This window comes from Penicillium crustosum (assembly GCF_028827405.1).
Source record: "Penicillium crustosum strain IBT 35664 chromosome Unknown utg000001l_segment0_segment0, whole genome shotgun sequence".
NCBI classification, from domain to species: Eukaryota; Fungi; Ascomycota; class Eurotiomycetes; order Eurotiales; family Aspergillaceae; genus Penicillium; species Penicillium crustosum.
The window spans coordinates 973906-992840 of NW_026623122.1; the positions used below are offsets into that span (position 1 = coordinate 973906).

General features: G+C 49.6%; 7 protein-coding genes across 7 annotated transcripts; 5 read left to right on the forward strand and 2 right to left on the reverse strand.

Moving 5' to 3' along the window:
* Nucleotides 1-4406: 4406 nt before the first annotated feature.
* Nucleotides 4407-6332, forward strand: N7487_000364 (putative serine/threonine protein kinase; the record flags this gene model as incomplete). Its single annotated transcript, XM_056868112.1, has 1 exon — nucleotides 4407-6332. One exon carries the CDS (start codon nucleotides 4407-4409, stop codon nucleotides 6330-6332), a length of 1926 nt encoding a protein of 641 aa, XP_056732896.1.
* Nucleotides 6333-7268: 936 nt separating this feature from the next.
* Nucleotides 7269-9898, forward strand: N7487_000365 (Sad1/UNC domain protein; the record flags this gene model as incomplete). The annotated part of the gene is made up of 2 exons (XM_056868113.1): nucleotides 7269-8849; nucleotides 8870-9898. The coding sequence occupies 2 exons, from the start codon at nucleotides 7269-7271 to the stop codon at nucleotides 9896-9898; spliced, it is 2610 nt and encodes an 869-aa protein (XP_056732897.1).
* Nucleotides 9899-10355: 457 nt separating this feature from the next.
* On the forward strand, nucleotides 10356-10801 carry N7487_000366 (Spo12 family protein; the record flags this gene model as incomplete). The annotated part of the gene is made up of 3 exons (XM_056868114.1): nucleotides 10356-10507; nucleotides 10567-10656; nucleotides 10714-10801. 3 exons carry the CDS (start codon nucleotides 10356-10358, stop codon nucleotides 10799-10801), a joined length of 330 nt encoding a protein of 109 aa, XP_056732898.1.
* A 949-nt stretch (nucleotides 10802-11750) lies between these two features.
* On the forward strand, nucleotides 11751-13344 carry N7487_000367 (uncharacterized protein; the record flags this gene model as incomplete). Its single annotated transcript, XM_056868115.1, has 4 exons — nucleotides 11751-11825; nucleotides 11915-12160; nucleotides 12259-12471; nucleotides 12538-13344. 4 exons carry the CDS (start codon nucleotides 11751-11753, stop codon nucleotides 13342-13344), a joined length of 1341 nt encoding a protein of 446 aa, XP_056732899.1.
* A 447-nt stretch (nucleotides 13345-13791) lies between these two features.
* N7487_000368 (ribosome biogenesis GTPase LSG1) lies at nucleotides 13792-15807 on the reverse strand (the record flags this gene model as incomplete). The annotated part of the gene is made up of 1 exon (XM_056868116.1): nucleotides 13792-15807. The coding sequence occupies one exon, from the start codon at nucleotides 15805-15807 to the stop codon at nucleotides 13792-13794; it is 2016 nt and encodes a 671-aa protein (XP_056732900.1).
* A 602-nt stretch (nucleotides 15808-16409) lies between these two features.
* Nucleotides 16410-17944, forward strand: N7487_000369 (ribosome biogenesis protein LTV1; the record flags this gene model as incomplete). The annotated part of the gene is made up of 2 exons (XM_056868117.1): nucleotides 16410-16429; nucleotides 16480-17944. 2 exons carry the CDS (start codon nucleotides 16410-16412, stop codon nucleotides 17942-17944), a joined length of 1485 nt encoding a protein of 494 aa, XP_056732901.1.
* A 165-nt stretch (nucleotides 17945-18109) lies between these two features.
* On the reverse strand, nucleotides 18110-18832 carry N7487_000370 (HAD family hydrolase; the record flags this gene model as incomplete). Its single annotated transcript, XM_056868118.1, has 1 exon — nucleotides 18110-18832. The coding sequence occupies one exon, from the start codon at nucleotides 18830-18832 to the stop codon at nucleotides 18110-18112; it is 723 nt and encodes a 240-aa protein (XP_056732902.1).
* Nucleotides 18833-18935: the final 103 nt, after the last annotated feature.

An 18935-nucleotide genomic window follows, 5' to 3' on the forward strand; every position in this document is an offset into this window, starting at 1 on the left:
AACGTATCCTAATCTGAAGTCATATTGGGCTTACACGCTCGGACTAAAAAAAAAAAATATATAGAATGTAATAAAGCTTTGGCTCCGGTTTGTACATTTAGGGAGGAACAAAGAATGAATATGCAGAGGACATGTTTAATATGAGGTATTGGATTAATAAAATATACAACATACGAGGTTAGTCCAATTGAGGAGAATCAGCTGAGACCAAAATCCGGGGAAGTGGTCCCATAGCAATCGGCTATCTCACCCCCCCCTTTTTTTTTACTTGGCATGTCCATTCTCTTATTCTCTTCTTATTCTCTCTTATTCTCTCGTATTCTCCTATATTGTATTCTATGCGATGATAAGCATGATTTATCGTTATCTCTATGTACATTTAGTTTAATGCTACCACCACACCATTATCGGACTTAGATAGCACATCGACTATCATGACCCTTCAAATACCGATATGGTTTCAAAATTCAGCATTCGTCCGGATATGATCATGGAATGACGATCGTGCGGGGTATGATATGATAGTCCATTGATAGTCTACTCATTATGATAATGATGATAATGATGATTCTAAGGTTCGAATTGAACCATGGACATCTTATCTACTCATTTATATGTTGTTCTTCCGACCTCGGGAGGTTGAGGATGGGCTCTCTTATCGTCCCTATCGGAGGAAGTATCCTCCACTCAAATCACTACCCCAAAACGTCAACACTCGGGAGTGTGCCCCGTTGACTTGATAAGCCAATTCGTATCTCATATCTCATATCATATCATAAATGCCGGATTCGGAAGATAACTCCAGCCTCCGGTATCATGTTTATCAGTGTATGTTAGTATGTTACGGAGGACATTGTGTAGTCATGTACGCAAAACCACGCAAGCGTACCCCTAACGTAAACCTAGAGAAGAGACACGTTTCAACCCATATCTAGGGTCAGGGTTGATAGGGCGGTTGTATGGGATTTATCATTGGGGTCGGTTTTTAGACGCTGATCGCTTCCTGCTGATGCATGAGCAACGTTAGATGACGAATGCTTTTTAGGGAGGGTTTAATGTAGACTAGATTACGCATAGGTCTTGAATATAATATATAATATATAAATATATGTATTATCATATACTATATATGCAGCATATCTTGTACGGACATTATTATTGACGTTATACGTTGTACTCGGCGAGGAGACTGCATGAAAGGGACCGGGAATGATAATCATAGAGCCAGCTGCAGTGGCTGATGGATGATGGAGGGGGAGATCAGGACCAGAAACTGAGCCGTGCACATCGCCTTTCTGCAGATCTCCCTGCAATACTCCGACATACAACAGTAGTACAACAAAGATTATCTTGTGTACACTGTATTGCGTGCGAATATATGATAATGTTAGGTACGATGCACCCAGGGAACACAGTACCGAAAGGGGATGTCTCCATATATAACGTAAAGCCGAAGAGTTCGATTGGGAGGGTTGAGATATCCGGCAGGAATGGGAATAGAAATGGGGTGATGATAGACGTAAAATGGATGGGACGTCGCGTGATGCACATAAGTTGCCGGAGACCGAAGTCGTGCCACATATCCACACCAACTCTATCGTTTCAAGAGTTCGGGTACTATGTACTCCGTACTTCTGAGCATGCTTTGAATGGAACAGTGTACATAATGTGTACCTATCAACTTGAGACCTGCAAGGTTTGACCTTGCAGGCCGCAGGAGGCGGTCAAACCTGATCTAAGGTTAGGCCAGCGAGGGCTTTTCCCTTCACCGCTTGACAATGACTGCGTGGGTGTCTGAAAGGTGGTTGGGGACTCATGACAAGTTGGCAGCACGCTCCACTCAAAGTACAACATACGTGTTCTCGTCGTTGGAGTGAGATGGTTCTCCAATGTGATTTTAATACTAGAGACACATCAGTAACTGGGTCCGATCCATATACACGATACTATGTACTGAGTGATGATCATATATTGTTTCCCGCTGATAAAGAAGATAGTCGCATCTGCATCAAAACCCCGCAATGCATATATTGCTTCGATCATATGGGTCAGACAAGTCTTGTCTCATAAATCCCGCGCGGCAAAGAATAACGTTAATAGTGCAGCAGGTGGTGTAACTGGGAAAGAGTAAGAAAAAAAAAAAACAAAAAACAAAACCCTTGAAGGCTAGTCTAAGGTACTCCGTCTAGGATGGTCCACACCATCCGAAACGAGTTCCGTTGTGCATGAGTACCTGCGGAAAGGGTACCTTCCCATAGGCACAGCACATAACATAAAGTACACAACTCGAGAACGGACAAAGTAAATCCGACCGTAGGTATCCGGGGTGAACCAATCAAAAGAGATCACGCCATCCCACTCCATCGCGTCATGCAGCCTGTAAATAGTGGCTGAATAATCTATTCTGATTGGCTAGTCCCCCCAGAATTGGCTGCGCAATTATACGCATTGGGATTAGTGCGCCACCCTGATCCGCCCTCGGCCGACGAAACTCCAGAAAGGGCCTGCCCCTGCTGGTGTCAACCGTCATTGTGACTGGCCTGTCTCTGAACCAGAATCTCGAAAGTTTGGGATGTTCGAAAGTCTGAAGTCTGAAGTCTGAAAACTGAAAGATAGGACTCTTGGGTAAATGATGTGATGGGCCCAACCTTTTAGGAAATGGCAATAATTTAACGTTATCGCGTTATCGTAGACACTGATTTCAACATTGGAACAATGATAATCGAGATCACGTAGACGGTTGACGTCTTTTACCCAAGGATAAGGAATGCCTGGAAGGTTCATGAAACTTGGAGAGCCTAGACGATGACCCATCGTCATTACTGGTATTCATTCCATACGTTACCAGTTTCCCCGGGAGACGAAAACGGGCCAAGGACCCTCGGGTGCTAGTCAAATTGGGTCAAATTAGGTAAAATTGGGTGCAATTGAGTGGACAATGTAGATCACACGGATGAACCGCCCACGAGGGAAGACCAGTATCTTACCGTATCTTACCGTATGGCCAATCATTTTGCCTCTCCAATTCCCCTCACGCCTTTACAACACCTCTCTCCCTGGCTCCTTCTCTCTCTCCCCTTATACCATCAACATCCATCTTCCCTCGTTCCTATCATCTTCTCTTTCGCTCTCCCCATATTCCATCTCTCTTTCCCGCCTTCCTACTTTCCGAATCCTCTCTCACCCCGTCACCTACCCGTCACTTTCCTATTACTTCCAACGCTTCCAAGGTTACCAACATCCCCGTGTCTGCTTGCCATTATATCAAGACACCACCAACCCTGGACGGCCTGTACTCTTCTATCGACAACTTCAAAGTCGAAGGTCTGATCCTGGTCTACCTTTGACAGAAGAGTATTTCTCTCGGCTCTCCGTCCCAAACCCCTTTTCCTCGGTCTTCCGGGTCCACCCTGAGCTCGGGTGACTCACTTCCATCAACTTGATAAAAGGGTCCCAATTCCGGTCTGTTGGATTGCCATTTTGCTATCCATACCTCCAGCTTTCGTCACTTCAATCCACACGAAGGTGTTCCCTGCGTTGTGGGCAATCATACGTTTCTTCGGTCGAGCCTTGTCGTGAGAGCACTTCCAGAGTTTCATACCTCAGGGGCAACCTGGCATCGAGTACCTCTGCTTTTCCAACTTGGATTAGAAGGGTGCTCTACCGGATCCCTCAATTCGCCCAACCAATTTGCCCAACAATACAATCTGGCCTCATGACTCACTAATCCCAATTATCTTCAACTTGAGTCACGGCCTTCCAACCTTGAACCCGGTGTTCATAGGATTCTTTCCTGTTTTTTCTCCTATACATCTTTGATCTTTTCCAATTACGATATTACGCAGCGCTTTATCTCAACTCTCTTCGATTCATCCGGTATCAGGCCGACTTTCAAACACTTGTCCATCACCTTTTGACACATTCGTGTCGTCCACCTGGGACCCCTTCCCGTTAACCAACGAAAAACGATATACAAATGAGCACATAACGGTCTTTACCCATTTCCTTAGCGTCAACAACCCCAACTACGCTGTTGCGGCATCATTCTCTCCTCTTTTCATCTGTCCATCAACTTTCATCAGTACATTTTTTTTTATATGACATTTCGACCCAGTCAGGACTCCCTTCATCTCAATATCCTGACTTCCCCCGGTTCCTTTTTTCGCCCATCTCCATTTACCTTGAGATCCCGCGCCTGATACTTCTCTTCGTTGTTCGTTTAATATTCATTAGCCTGGTTGCTTTTTGATTGTCATACTTCGACGCATTCTTGATACGCTTAAGTGTTCTTTTGAGCGGCTCATAGACCTGTTTTCACTTCATCTCTTTGTTGGAGCATTACATCAGCCCGTTCCCCCATTTCACCTCATCTCTGCATTCGCCCTTTTCCAGATCATCAAGCCAACATGTCGACCATGGAATGCTTGAAGGAGGAATTCGTTGAGGGCCAACTTTTGGATGGTCGTTTTCGAACTGTCGCCCCTCTTAACCATGGGTCTTTTGGAATGGTATTCCTTGCTACAGATACCAAGACCGGTGAAGATGTTGCTATCAAACGTCTAATCAAGGCCTCAACGAATTCATCTGAAGATCGCTCCGAAGAACTCGAGTGTCACCGACGCTTCGGTTTTCATTCGAACCTGGTCAACCTGATTCACACATTCGACACCGAGACCCATAAATATCTTGTTTTGGAGTACTGTGCCAATGGCGATCTATACGAGGCCATCCGCCTCAACCGTGGTCCGCTGGAGACCGAACACGTTAGGGATTTCATGCTACAGCTGATTAGTGCCGTCGAGTTCATGCATGCCAAAGGCTTGTATCACCGTGACATCAAGCCGGAGAATATCTTCCTGACACAGGATGGCTCCATGAAGCTAGGCGACTTTGGTCTCGCTACGCAAGAGTCATGGTGTTACGAGGCGTGTGTTGGCAGCGACCGCTACATGGCCCCCGAGCAATATGATCCGACCACGACTGGATACTCCCCCGCCAAGGCCGACATCTGGTCTGTGGGTATCTGTCTGTTGAACATTTTGTTTGCTCGTAACCCCTTTGTCACCCCCACCGAGTCTGATGTACTCTTTGCGGATTATGTGCGTGATCGCCAGTCGCTCTTCGACATCTTCCCCAACATGTCCCAGGACACTTACGAGATCCTGACCCATGCCTTGACCATTGATCCATCCAAGAGATCTTTGTCGGAGGTGCGTGAGTGCATCATCCGCGCGATCTCTTTCACTACCGATGACGAATCTCTCGATGAGTTTTGCACCGAAGACCGCGAGGTGGTTGCTGCCAGCGCCAACCGCGAACCCCTTCGCACCCCGTCCCTCCAGAGCCCCTATGTCAACCAGGGAGATTCTTTCCCATGGGCAAAGGCGCTCCAGTCGAGCCCTCCTCAGGCTATCCGACAACTATCTGCCATTCCGGACAACGAGAGCTACACCGAGGACCTGTTCCCGGCTTCCGAAGCTGCTGGAACCTCGTGGTTCTCATCCCGCATGGAAACTCCATCAGTGGCTTCTGTTTTGGACTCTCAGCTAAGTGAGTCCTTCGTCTTGCTCAACCTTCGCAAGCGTCAGGTGCCGTCTCTTCCTCGCTCTGATCCTGTTTCCATCACCGGATCTCTCCCGTCTCATGCAACAAAGCCCCTCCCTTCTTTGTCGATGGTCTTTGGTAACAAAGGCGCCGACAAGATCTCAAAGAGTTGGTGCGACATGTGGGATGAAGAGGAGGAGGAGTCTGAGAATGAAGATCTCGCCGTGGCCCAACGACGGGAGCAGAACTCTCGCAGCTGGAGCCAAGAGAGCCAGGGAGCCGCCCTCCCAAGATTGCGCGAGCCGGACTCCGCTTCACTCAACAAACGCTCTCCAGTTCCAGATGAAGATCTGAAGATGGAACCCAACGTTCTTGGTGATCTTTCCCTGGACGAAGACAGCGACTCTAGTGCGTCAAGTAGCACGCCTCGCCCCTTCCGGAGCTCCGTAGAAGAGCCTTCTAGTGCTGATAAGTGGTCGATGCTTGGTGATGTGCGGCGCAAGTACAAACCCGAGGACGAACCCCGCAAGTACAAGCCCCGCAAGTCGCGTGAGGTGTTTGGCCCTAAGAGCGTTGCTGCCAATGCTCGACGACATGATTGGGGTCGAGGCACTTGCGGATACCAGACCAAATCCAAGCCCGCATCGCCTGTGGACACTCGACGCCGTCATTTGCTCGAACAGCAGGATTGGCGTAGCAATGTCTCTCACAGCTTCCTTCCTCATGACAATGGAAGCATTGACGATGATCTGGATCTCGTGGGTGGGTGGCATGATGCTCACTTCTAGGGTGCTCGGTATTCGCTCGCACTTCATTCTACCCTTACCCTTTACTCTCCCCTCATATTGATGTCTGCTTGCATGTTTCGATTCAGTTGGGAAAAAAAAGTTCAAAATTACCCACGATAAATTAATGTTCCGCTTTGTCTTTTGTCTCTTTGTTCTCGGATTGAGTGTTTCATCCGTTTCCGTCTGTCGTCAACGGTGCATTGCCACGTGCATTGCATCACGCTCCCTCGTCCAAACTGTTTTTTTTTTCCTTCTTCCTGTACAATATCAGACTAAGGGTCGCGGACGCTGACGGAGACGGGAAATACGAAAAACCACAAAAAGGTTAGAAGGCTGGTTCGGAATGCGCTGGTGGATTTTTGATTCTGACGGGAGGCTTTCGCAAAGCATACGATCTACACGGTTGGCGTGGATTCTTCAGGGAAAAGGTGGAATGAGTTGCGGTGAAGTCGATCCTGGTAGGATGACTCGATGAAACAATCGCGGCCGTTTTCTCTCGCTTGAGTTATACTGTAACTAGTTATATGAGACAGTCCAAAGGGAAAATTGATTATCATCCGCGAAGAATTGGGTTTTGTGTAAATCTTTGAGTAATCTGTACTTTCGTAGTTGTAGTCTGATATTGAATCATGAATGTACTTTGTGGTGTAGCCTGTTTGAAAGGCGGTCAGCGCCAACCCGGTGCCGAGATGCCACCGGTCCACTTGGACCTGCCATTTGTTCCACTTTGATCCATTTCTTGCTGGAGACCGCCATTTGTCGCCAAGCTCGGCTTTGCTTAATCGCTATCTCTCGCACTAAGAGTGAAATACAAATCCCCCGCGTTGATTGCTCTTATTCCCAGCCACAATGTGCATGGCACGCAGGTCGACCTGATAGCTTGAACTCACCGAGGAAGCTATACAAGTGCGACTATCTGATCATCAAACCGACAGCATGTTGACCGCGGGCCGGTCACTGACTTCCTGGATACAATGCGCCTCGATCCTTTTGGCTCTCTGCCACAACGCGCTCTCCAATGCGACTGCCGAGCCACCCCATAGCGGCGCGCAGCGTGCGCTCCCTACGACACCAGTAACAAGATGTCCGGCGAAGAGTACCTGGCAGACGGAGGCGGAGCTCTTCCACCTCCCACCGTGTCTGGAGACGCGCTGGGGACCGGGTCGCGATATGTACCTTGCTTCGGCAGCACCCGATCCGGCCGTTAATCCACCTGCTGTCTCAAGCAGGACGCCAGAAGAGACGGTGAGAACGATTCCAGAGCAAAACGCAGAACAAGACCAAGATACAGACTCGCTATTAGATAGTGGCAGTTTCCTGTCATTTGAGGACTGGAAGAAGCAGAACCTAGCGAAGGTCGGACAATCAGCCGAGAATGTTGGAGGGAGCAGACGTGTCGCGGCAGCTGGAAAGGAAGACCGTCGGCAGCCGACAGGAATCAATAATGCCCTAGATTCGCTGGGCGATGATTCCGAGATCGAGTTGGACTTTGGTGGGTTCGGCGCTGAGACGCCCGAAGCCAGCCCTACCGCTTGGGGCTCACATATCCCGTCGCGCGAGGCTGGGCAGGCGGCAAACGCGGATGGAAGAGGCAAAGTGGATGTACACGGGCAGGGTGCGCTCCAAAGAGACGCGTCACGCCGTAAGGATGCTGGCACTACTTGCAAGGAGCGGTTCAACTATGCTTCCTTTGACTGCGCGGCTACGGTGCTGAAGACGAATCCTGAGTGCAAAGGTTCCTCTTCTGTATTGATTGAGAATAAGGATAGCTATATGCTCAATGAGTGTCGCGCTCAGAACAAATTTCTTATCTTGGAACTATGCGATGATATTCTGGTCGATACCGTTGTCCTTGCAAACTATGAGTTCTTCAGCTCTATCTTCCACACATTCCGGGTTAGTGTTTCGGATCGGTATCCCGCGAAACCGGATCAGTGGAAAGAACTTGGTGTCTATGAGGCACGCAATACTCGCGAGGTGCAAGCTTTTGCAGTAGAGAACTCGCTTATTTGGGCTCGATACCTTCGAGTTGAATTCCTCACGCACTATGGACATGAGTTCTTTTGCCCTATCAGCTTAATTCGGGTGCATGGTACCACCATGATGGAAGAGTACAAGCATGGCGAGAGCTCTGACCGCGCTGAGGTTGAGGAGTTGGAGGCCAGTGAAGCTAATCAGCTCCTCGAAGATCTGGATAACAAACCAGTCGAGGTGCCAGTCGAGGTGCCAGTCGAGGTGCCAGTCGAGGTGCCGGTCGAGGAATTGATTCCTGAGGTGGAACCTAGCCTTACAGTGGGTGAGATTTGCCCGAACCCTGTATCAGAGGCCGTGTCACCTTTTGCGAAACAACACGATGGAGATATATGCGGCATTAATGATGGGCCGCCTGTTGCGACTCCGTCAACGTCAGCCACAACGGATCAGACCAATCCACCACGAAACACGAAACAGAACTCTACTGCTGCAGTTGGAGGCAGTCCCTCCGCGACCAATGCCGGATCACCTGCCCCCAAAAAGGTGAGGATACCCGAAAGCAGGGCGAGCCTGCCAAAAATGTCATGACCGCTCCGGATGTCTCTAGCGTATCTTCGGAGCCTACTCAGGAGAACGCTACACCCGAGACCATAGGGAAAGTCAATACCAATACCAAAGAGGAGCAGAGCATTCCTTCCCCAGAGTCGACAAGACCTACAAACACTCAACCGCCATCTGCAAACCCCACGACCCAGGAATCCTTCTTTAAATCTGTCCACAAGCGGCTCCAGATGCTTGAGTCGAACTCTACCCTGTCTCTTCTCTACATTGAGGAGCAGTCTCGCATCTTGCGCGATGCGTTCAACAAGGTTGAGAAACGGCAGCTAGCAAAGACATCTACCTTCCTTGAAAACCTCAACGTAACTGTTCTCAATGAATTAAGAGAATTCCGTGAGCAGTACGATCATGTGTGGAAATCTGTTGCCCTTGAATTTGAGCACCAGCGCATGCAGTACCACCAAGAAGTCCAGTCCCTCAGCGGTCAGCTTGGTGTACTTGCAGACGAACTAGTTTTCCAAAAGAGAGTTACCGTGATCCAGAGCATCATGGTCCTCTGCTGCTTTGCCCTCGCCCTGTTCTCACGGGGGTCAGGAAACAACTATATGGAGTTCCCCGCCGTTCAAAGAATGGTCGCTCGGTCTTATAGTCTGCGGTCTTCATCTCCGATTTTTGCCTCCCCGTCGGCTAGCCCGGGATCGACGCGCCCGACTTCATCCTCATACCATGAGAACAGTGGTCATCGCAGAAATCTCTCTGACTCGTCCGACCAAGATAGCCCTGCTAGTCCGACCACTGCCTATTCCCCGCCGACTCCTACATCCTCTTCTCCAACAGAACGAGATGTTGAGGAGACGGACAAGGTCGAAGAACCTGCCTCTCCTGAGTCTATATCTGTGCCTACTCTGGCAACACCACAACCCCGTTCCCAGAGCACACCGCCCGTATTGAATGGGCGCCCTGTTGGCCTGGATATGACTACACAGGCTGATGATGAGCTGGGTACGGATAATCCACGGTCGCTTGAGCTGTGATCTCCCCCTTAACGGCTATAATGGCTTTAGCCATATTTTACGACGCACCTTGCATTCTGATCTTTCTAGCGCTTTGCATCTATACACTGTACTATGTACTCAATTGCGTGTACACTCGACACCATGATTCCCACTAGTTTAATTCTGTGTTTATTATTTTGTTTACTATGATTACTGTGATTAGAGTTATTTACATTCCTTAAAAACCAAACTCAGATATCCATAATTCAAAGCCTGTAATAAGTGCCAACTTGAATATCCAAGGTCGTTGAGGGAATATGTGGCGTCATACTCGGTTGCCCAGCCAACAATCTCAGCCCCAACACACACGTTTTTCATCTTATCCGATTTGTTTTTGTAAACCCTCTTCCCTCTCAATCCTCCGATATTACACACTACACGCTACACACTACTACACTACTACACATCTCTCTTCAAATCCTTACATATCCACAAAATGGACGCAACCACACAAGCCCAGCCTCTGGCTGACCGCTCAACCAACACCCACTTGACCAGCGCCAGCGACAAGACCGACCTGAAGGGTTCAGACATTTCATCAATGGAGTACCACCGCCAGGTATTACAGGGAAAAGTGACCAGCGAGGAGTGAGTATTGTCAAATCTTCTATCTTGTTTGTTATAATACAACTAACCTATTATAACAGACAACCAACCTCCTACGTCTCCCCTTCAGACGAACTCATGAGCCCCTGCACAAAGAAGTTGAGCGACATCAAGGGCAAGCGGTTCAAGAAGTATGTGATTTCCCTTGGACTTGATACAATTCGGATCTCCAAACTAACCAACTGCAGTGCCGGCAAGCCTCAGTCGCTGTTCGCTAAGCTCGGCAAGAAGAGCTACGAGCAATCCTCCGCCGAGCAGGGCCGGACTGAAAACTAGAAACATCCAGGCCCTCTGGGAGATGTTTTTGGTCTTTTACCTTCAATTCTTTCTTTCTTTTTACCCCCTCTCGGACTCTGGTTCTATGGTCTTTCCTTCAATCTCTTTTACTCGGCGCCGGTCGCTGTGTCGGATGCATTGAGGAAAGGCAGATTTGAGATCTTGGATATGATCAGGTCTTGAGTTGGGATTCTTCTTCGATATGTTTTTTCCCCCTTCTTTTTTTGTGATGACCTGCAATGCCTTTGCTTTTTTTTGTGTGTACGGGGTATGGGATGGATGGAACTGTAATTGGGATATCTCATGGAGTACATTGGAATCCATGCAATCAAACCTTTTCTTTGGTTAGGGCTTTTGAATTTTGGGATAGCTATATGTAGGGTATTATTCTTTCAGGCTATTGATCATGTCATGGCTCCTCGGTCAACTCCTTATATACAGACCTCGGTATGTCTGAATGACTGCCATTTACGACAAGAACTTGATGTAGGACTTGGAGAGATACATATATATCTTTCTGGCTTCTTTGATTACCCCCCTTTTGATTTTTCCAGCTGAAATGACTGCAACTGCTTTTGCTTTTTCTTGTAATACCTTGGCATGATTGGTTTTTAACTGGATCTAGTTGCCAGTCATACAAAGTAAGATCGAACAATGATGGAGTGTGAGCAATAATGTGAGTCCTACATATAATTCCCATAACTGTAAAAGTATCGGAGATCTGACCGAGTTAATTGAAATGTGTCGTGAAAGAAGCCTGCCATCTCTAAGTTCTCCGGTTAGTCGTTGACCTCGGGAGCCGAGGCACCTGGCCAAAATCCGTCGGCTTCTCCACCTTCTCCGCAATTCTGCGATGGGCTGACCTCCTCTCTTTATATTTGGTGCTATTCCCCGTATATTCTAATCTTCGGGTTATTCTTATATTTTACAATCATTCTTCACATCCAAAATGTCCGCCTCTTCCCGTATTCCACCCATTGCCCAGCCGTTCGTTAGCGAACACGCCAAGCGGACCCTTGACTTGGTAATCCATCCCCACTACCTTACCCCGGAACAGGAACCAAGGACCTCTTCATTAGGTTATTTTTATATTCAGTGCTGACGTGCCTCCAGGTCGAGGAATTCGTTGAAAAAGACTGCATCCCCGCCGATACCGTCTTCTCAGCTCAGCTTGGCGAAGGCGAGAAGCGATGGACCACCACCCCCGCCGTCTTGGAGGGCCTGAAGGAGAAGGCCAAGAAGCTCGGTCTGTGGAACATGTTCCTGCCTAAGAACCACTTCACTCAGGGCGCTGGATTCTCAAACTTGGAATATGGATTGATGGCCGAGTTGCTCGGCAAGAGCAAGGTTGCCTCAGAGGTGGGTTACTCTATTCTTCATCTGGCGCATTGCTTTACTCGCTGGCGAGGCCTTGCAAATTGACGTGATTGATCGCTGACCACCGCTTTTATTACCAGGCTACCAACAATGCCGCCCCGGATACTGGCAACATGGAGGTGTTCGCCAAGTATGGTAACGACGCACAAAAGAAGCAGTGGCTTGCACCCCTACTGGAGGGCAAGATCCGCTCTGCTTTCCTGATGACCGAGCCAGACGTCGCATCTAGCGATGCCACAAATATTGAGCTTAACATCCGCCGCGAGGGTAACGAATACGTCCTAAATGGCTCGGTACGTACCTCTCCCATCCCTACAAACCCACTTATCCTAAACAACCCCTAACAAACCAATCTACAGAAATGGTGGTCCTCCGGCGCTGGCGATCCCCGCTGCGCAGTTTACCTGGTCATGGGCAAGACCGACCCCAAAAACCCAGACACCTACAAGCAGCAATCCGTCATCCTCGTCCCAGCCGGACTCCCCGGCATCACAGTGCACCGCATGTTGACAGTATACGGGTACGACGATGCCCCCCACGGCCACGGCCACATCACATTCAAGGACGTGCGCGTCCCCGCAGCAAACATGGTCCTCGGCGAGGGCCGCGGCTTCGAGATCATCCAGGGCCGTCTCGGACCTGGTCGCATCCACCACGCCATGCGTGCGATTGGAGCGGCCGAGCGCGCTCTCGAGTGGTTGATTGCTCGCGTCAACGATGAGCGTAAGATGACCTTCGGAAAGCCTTTGGTTGCACACGGCGTTATCCTCGAGTGGATTGCCAAGTCGCGGATTGAGGTCGATGCCGCTCGTCTCATTGTCTTGAATGCTGCTATCAAGATCGATCAGGGTGATGCTAAGGGCGCGCTGAAGGAGATCGCTCAGGCTAAGGTTCTCGTTCCTCAGACTGCACTTACTATCATTGATCGTGCTGTTCAGGCTTATGGTGCTGCTGGTGTTTGTCAGGATACCCCGCTTGCGTATTTGTGGGCTGGTATTCGTACTCTGCGTATTGCGGATGGTCCTGATGAGGTTCACTTGCAGCAGTTGGGTAAGCGCGAGAACAAGTCTCGCAAGGATGCGGTTACGGCTAAGTTGAACTGGCAGCGTGAGGAGGCTGATCGCTTGCTTGCTGCTTCTGGGTTCAAGCCTAAGAGCCATCTTTGAAAGAATTTAGAGATGTAGTTTATTTACGATATTGTCTGCTGCTTGGTTCGGCTAAATAAGAATGCATGAAACATTGCTCCGTTTTTACTTGGTCTTCGGTATTAAAGTCTCTTTGTGTTGAAATTAATGGTCACACAGTAGAAGAGAAATGATGTAGAATCAAGTGAATGAATGACTGGTATAAATCGTTATTCAACTCGTAAAAACCTAACGCCAAAAAGATGATTCCTCAACAAAACATGAGCATGAACATGGACATAAACATTCAATCCCGACATGACATGAAAATCCCGTATGCAGGACCATTTATCAATTCATTCACCCCAAGACCCATGAGCCCAAGAATGATACCTCGTAGAGCAGAGGGAGAGAGGTATGATCTCCCCCGACTCGCCCGCGAGCGCAGGCAACAATGCAACAAAGGAAAATATAAAGAAAATCACTTTTTTAGTAGTCGTCATCCTCAGGGTTGTTACGCTTGCCCTTGGCCAGACGCTTGTTTGCCTTGAAGTGCTTCTTCGAGTTTCCCTTCACCTCAGAGACATCAACGCCACGCTCAAGAGCAACCATCATGCGCTCCTTGCGGCCTGTTGGCGCCTTGCGCATCTCCTGGCCCTGTTGGGTGTATCGAGACTGGAAGGGGAGGGTGAGACGGCCGGCAGAAGGGCCGGTTTCTGAACCGAAAAAGCCTGTATCGAGGTTGCGGGAAGTGCGACCAAGCTCCGGCTCGACAGAGATCTTGGCTGCCTCAGAGGGGTTCTCCAAGTCGATGTCGCCGGTGGACTCTGCAGGGGCCTCTGCTACTGCGGAGTGCTTTCCGATCTTGGCTTGTGTGAGCTGAAGTCGGCGTCTCTCGGGAAGATGGGCGAGATCGTATAGGTCGCTGTTGAACTCGACGCTGTCGATTGGAGTTTCGTCCTCGGAAACTGGGGGAGGGTTGACCCAGAGAAGCTTGCCGTTGACATAATCCTTCAGAACGTATCGCGCAGCACGAGACTCGTCGGGCTGACCGATACCCTGAGTGGAGAAACCACGGGCGCGAGCATAGGCACGCAGAATCTCGCTGGCGGTGGGGACGCCAGTGCCGCCCTCTTCAATGGGACGCATTCTGAGCTTCACACCGTACACTTGCTCAATGAAGTGCTTGGGGATACGCTTGGCGACAATACCGGCGGGGCCGGTGAACTCACGCTGCTGATCGATGGGCAGCACACCGTTGACGACCAATTCGGCCTTGGTGGTGGCGAAGTTGGGGAACACGAGACCGGGACAATCGCAAAGCATAATCTCGGGGGAGAGGTAGAGAGTCTGGAAATGCTTGGTCTTACCGGGTGTGGCAGAGACAGACACCTTCTTCGCGCCGAGAAGGGCGTTGATGGTACTAGACTTACCCACGTTGGGGTAACCGACCAGACCGATTGTAGTCTTACGCTTGGTCTGGCCAGACTCGTCATCTTGTGGTAGTGATTCTGGGGAGTTGGCCAGGAAAAGCTCTTCCAGTTCTTCAGTGTCCAGAATGTGTGGCCCAAGCGAGCGCGCGGGATCGACAAGCTTAGCCCTCTCTTCATCCGCAATCTCTGCCTTCTTGTGTTCATCATCTTCTGTGGTGATCTTTTGTGTTGACTGAGCAAGTTCAGCATCGGAGTCATTTTCTTCTTCCTCCTGCAAAGCGAGGGCCTCGTTCTTCTCCTTGGCGAGGTGAGCAGAGAAGAAACGGAAGTTGATGTTGTTCTTCTCGAAGTATGCAGCCCAGGCTTCTCTTTGCTTCAGACTCAACATATCGGCCTTGTTGACCAACAGCAAGTTCTGCTTTCGTGGATCAATCTCCTTGACGTAACTCTCCAGATCCTCTGAACGGAACTGCAACGGGTTTCGCGCATCGACAATCTGCACAATAAGATCGGACCGCTCAATAACACGCCACAACTGGCGCCAGACCTCCAAGTTGCGCTCGAATGGTGTCATCAGCAGATCGTGGTTCTCAATCAGCTCGGCCAGTCCTCGTCGCCAGTCCAACAGGCTTTGTTTCTCCATCGTTTCTAGTTCATTTCGGGTTGTGGACTGGTCCCACTTGGGTCGTCGGGGAACAGTGAGGCGGTCCTTGTTCTTCTGGTGCTTAATGTAAGCCTTCTTCTCTTCGGTGGGAGTAAGAAGGAAAGGGTTCTTTTGGTCGGAGTGGATGATCTTGACGTTGTTGATTTTTTCAGCAGTAAAATCAGTTCCGGCCAGTTCGGCGGTACTCAGGAATTCGTCGAGTGCTGCCTGCTCAGTGATACTGCGCATCTTGACCCATGATGCCTCCTTGGCCTCGTTGGTGACATAGGTTTCACCATTGACACCCGTACGCTGGATGGCATTGTTGTGAGAGATCTTCTTCTGAGCGGATGCCTTGCCCTTTCCGAACCGATCGTTCATGAGACTGGCACCCAGTCCCACGGATTTCTTGGATTTAGCCAAAACCATGATGGCGATGACTTTCGATTCCCTAAAATTGAAAAAAGTTGTAGGAAGTAAAAAATCAAGTCGAGAGGCACAACCCCCACCTGAAAAAGGGAATTTTGGATTATTCAGACGGATAAGATAACGCTGACTCAGCCCCCTCTATCCGCCAGGCCCGCTGCCTAGAGCCCTTCAGGTAAGTATATATGGCTATGGTTGTGTACTTTTAACAGGGTTTTGTCGTTTTATTCATGTTATATGGGTGTAAATTATAGACATGTACAAGATTTAATGCCATATATGGATCGCAATACGATCTATAACTAGGGTTTATGGTCTAATATGTGACTAAGTAGTACTGTTGATGCGGGCCTTCTCAAAGCGCCGAGCCCAATGAATACCCAAGTCTCCAAGCGAAGTTGCACAATGAGTCAAATCAAAATTACACAGAATAGAGTGGAACTTGAATAGAGACCCCCCATTACAAATCGTACATCGTCTACTCCGTACAGTTCGAAGATTTTGAGGACCCCGGAGAACGAGGGGCGATAAGCTACACGTGATCCTATCAATCCCACTTTTTCCTTTTTTTCCTGCGATACCAAAAACTTTGACCAAAACCAAAGATGCCGCCCAAACAGTGGATGTACGTATTGCGTGAGGATAATTATGGCGCCAAAGCTGACATGTTCATAGTGACAAGAAGAACGCGAGCAAGTTCCAGCTCTTTCACCGGTCTCAAAATGACCCGTTGATCCACGATACCAGTGCGGATGACCGTTTCCTGTACCAGGTCGGAGGTCCCGCACCTGCGCCCGCATCGACCACATCGAAGAAGTTGCCAAATTTGTCTGATCTCCGAACCGAATACGGTGACAGTGCTCGCGCAAATGAAGGCGAGGCTGCCAACTACGGCGTCTACTACGATGACTCCAGCTACGATTACATGCAACATCTTCGCGAGCTGGGAAGCGGCACCGGAGATGCGTACTTCGTCGAAGCCAAGAACGAGAAGGCGAAGGGCAGGGCTGGTCGAGGAATGAAGCTGGAAGATGCGCTGCGACAGGTCTCCCTCGTGGACAAAGATACCTACAGTCAGGGTGCCTCAACCGGTCCCAGTCTTTATGGCTCCCAATATGGCGATATGCGCTCAACTACTTCGTCCTTTGTCCGCAAGCCAACCTATCAAGACCAGCAGAACGTCCCTGACGCAATTGCTGGATTCAAGCCTGACATGGACCCGCGCCTGCGAGAGGCATTGGAGGCGCTGGAGGACGAAGCCTTCGTAGAGGAGGGTGATGCTGACGGAATATTTGGCGAATTGACAGCCAATGCGGAGGAATTAGACGAGGGTGACTGGGAGGATACTCTGTTCGACCACGATGTCGAAGATGATGGATGGGAGTCGGATGCTACGGAGAAAGCGCCCGTACAGCCGGACAGCACTGAGGCTCATCGCTCAATGGATACAGAGGGGCCTGCAAAGCCACCAATGGACCTCGGCGATTTGCCTGAACACGATGAGCCGGCTCCCGATATGGAGCCCACTGACCAGAGTTGGATGAACGAGTTCGCCAAGTTCAAGAAAGATGCTAAGGCCGGTAATGCTCCCGCACCGGCTCCACCCACAATCGCAGCATCACAGACGATGGCATCGACCGTCTTCACTGCTGGTGGAACGCCAATTCGCCGAAAGAAGCGCAAGGGTGCTCTGACCAACCCGTCTGCGTACTCGATGACGTCGTCCGCTCTGGCTCGTACTGCGGGCCACCGTCTCCTCGATGACCGATTTGACAAAGTTGAGCAGCTTTACTCTCTTGACGAGGAAGATGAATACGACGACAGTATGTCAATGATCAGTGGAATGACAGGCGCAACTGGCATGACGGACATGTCCACCGCATCATCCCAGGCCCCCAGTCTGATCGATGGTAACGGTGAAGCCGTGCACAGCCGCAGCACCTTCAACAACGTCATGGACGACTTCCTCTCCAGCTGGGACCCCAACACCAGTGGACAGGCCAAGCGACACGGCGCCAAGCACAAGCGTGGTCGGAACGGTAACGAGGCCATTGGCATCAGAATGCTCGACGAGGTGCGATCCGGTCTCGGCCCAGCTCGAATCCGACCCGAGAAGACCAAAGTGCCCGGAAGAGCTTAGATGAAGATTTGCACAGCATATGAGACGACGGGAATCCCCAGTCATGACATGGCGTTTGGCTTTTTATTACTTATTTTATTACGGCATTCCTGTGCGTTAGGGTTGATATCTCTTGATGGCTAGACCAAAAGTTATGTTTATGTCTCGATGCTCTATTTTATATCCTTACTCTCCATGGACGAGTACCTTTTCTATAACAGCCCACGAATTTACTCGTAATCCACTGGCATCATGCAACTGAGGCTGCTCTTTTTCATCATAAAGAACAGCCAGGATCCCCTCCCCCCGTGCAGCTTGAACATCGCGAATCCCATTATCACCGAAGTATACAATATCTTCAGCAGCGATACCATATTTCTCCAGCACAACACCAAACAGCCCATCTACCTTAGACTTCCCGACCTCGTTTGTCGTCACAAGAATATCGATGTAAGACTTTATCCCGAGTTCCTGGACCGTCCACTCCTGCGCATCTGCCGGGCCCTCAGTAATGACAATAACTTTCTTCCCCAGCCCTTGCAAAGTCTGCAAAAGATGCAATGCGCCCACCTTGAGAGCCAAGTTCTCGCGTAGAGACTCTCGATATACCTCTAACAGACGATCCAACAGAGACTCATCAGTGAGCCCATGCGATTGGAGAAGACGCCCGAACCGTTCGCGCCGGTAGTCGCTTGATGTCCTGCCATCTGTGAAGGCATTTGCGGTTGCACTGCGTAGGATATCTTGGTATGTGTTTCTGAGGATCTCTATGCTGATCTTGTTGTTTGATGCGTGAATTGTTTCAAAGACGCGGACTGAGGCATTGGTCGAGGCTCGTCGGAATTCGTGGAGCGTGTCATCTAGATCGAACCCGAACCAGGGTTTTGAGACAATTTCTTGGATAGACATGGAAGAACTTCAGGCCGTGGTTATTCTTGATTTTGGTATAATCGAAATAGGAGAGATGGACTCAAAGTGTATGACTCATGATATTCTCGGATGGTGTGATAGT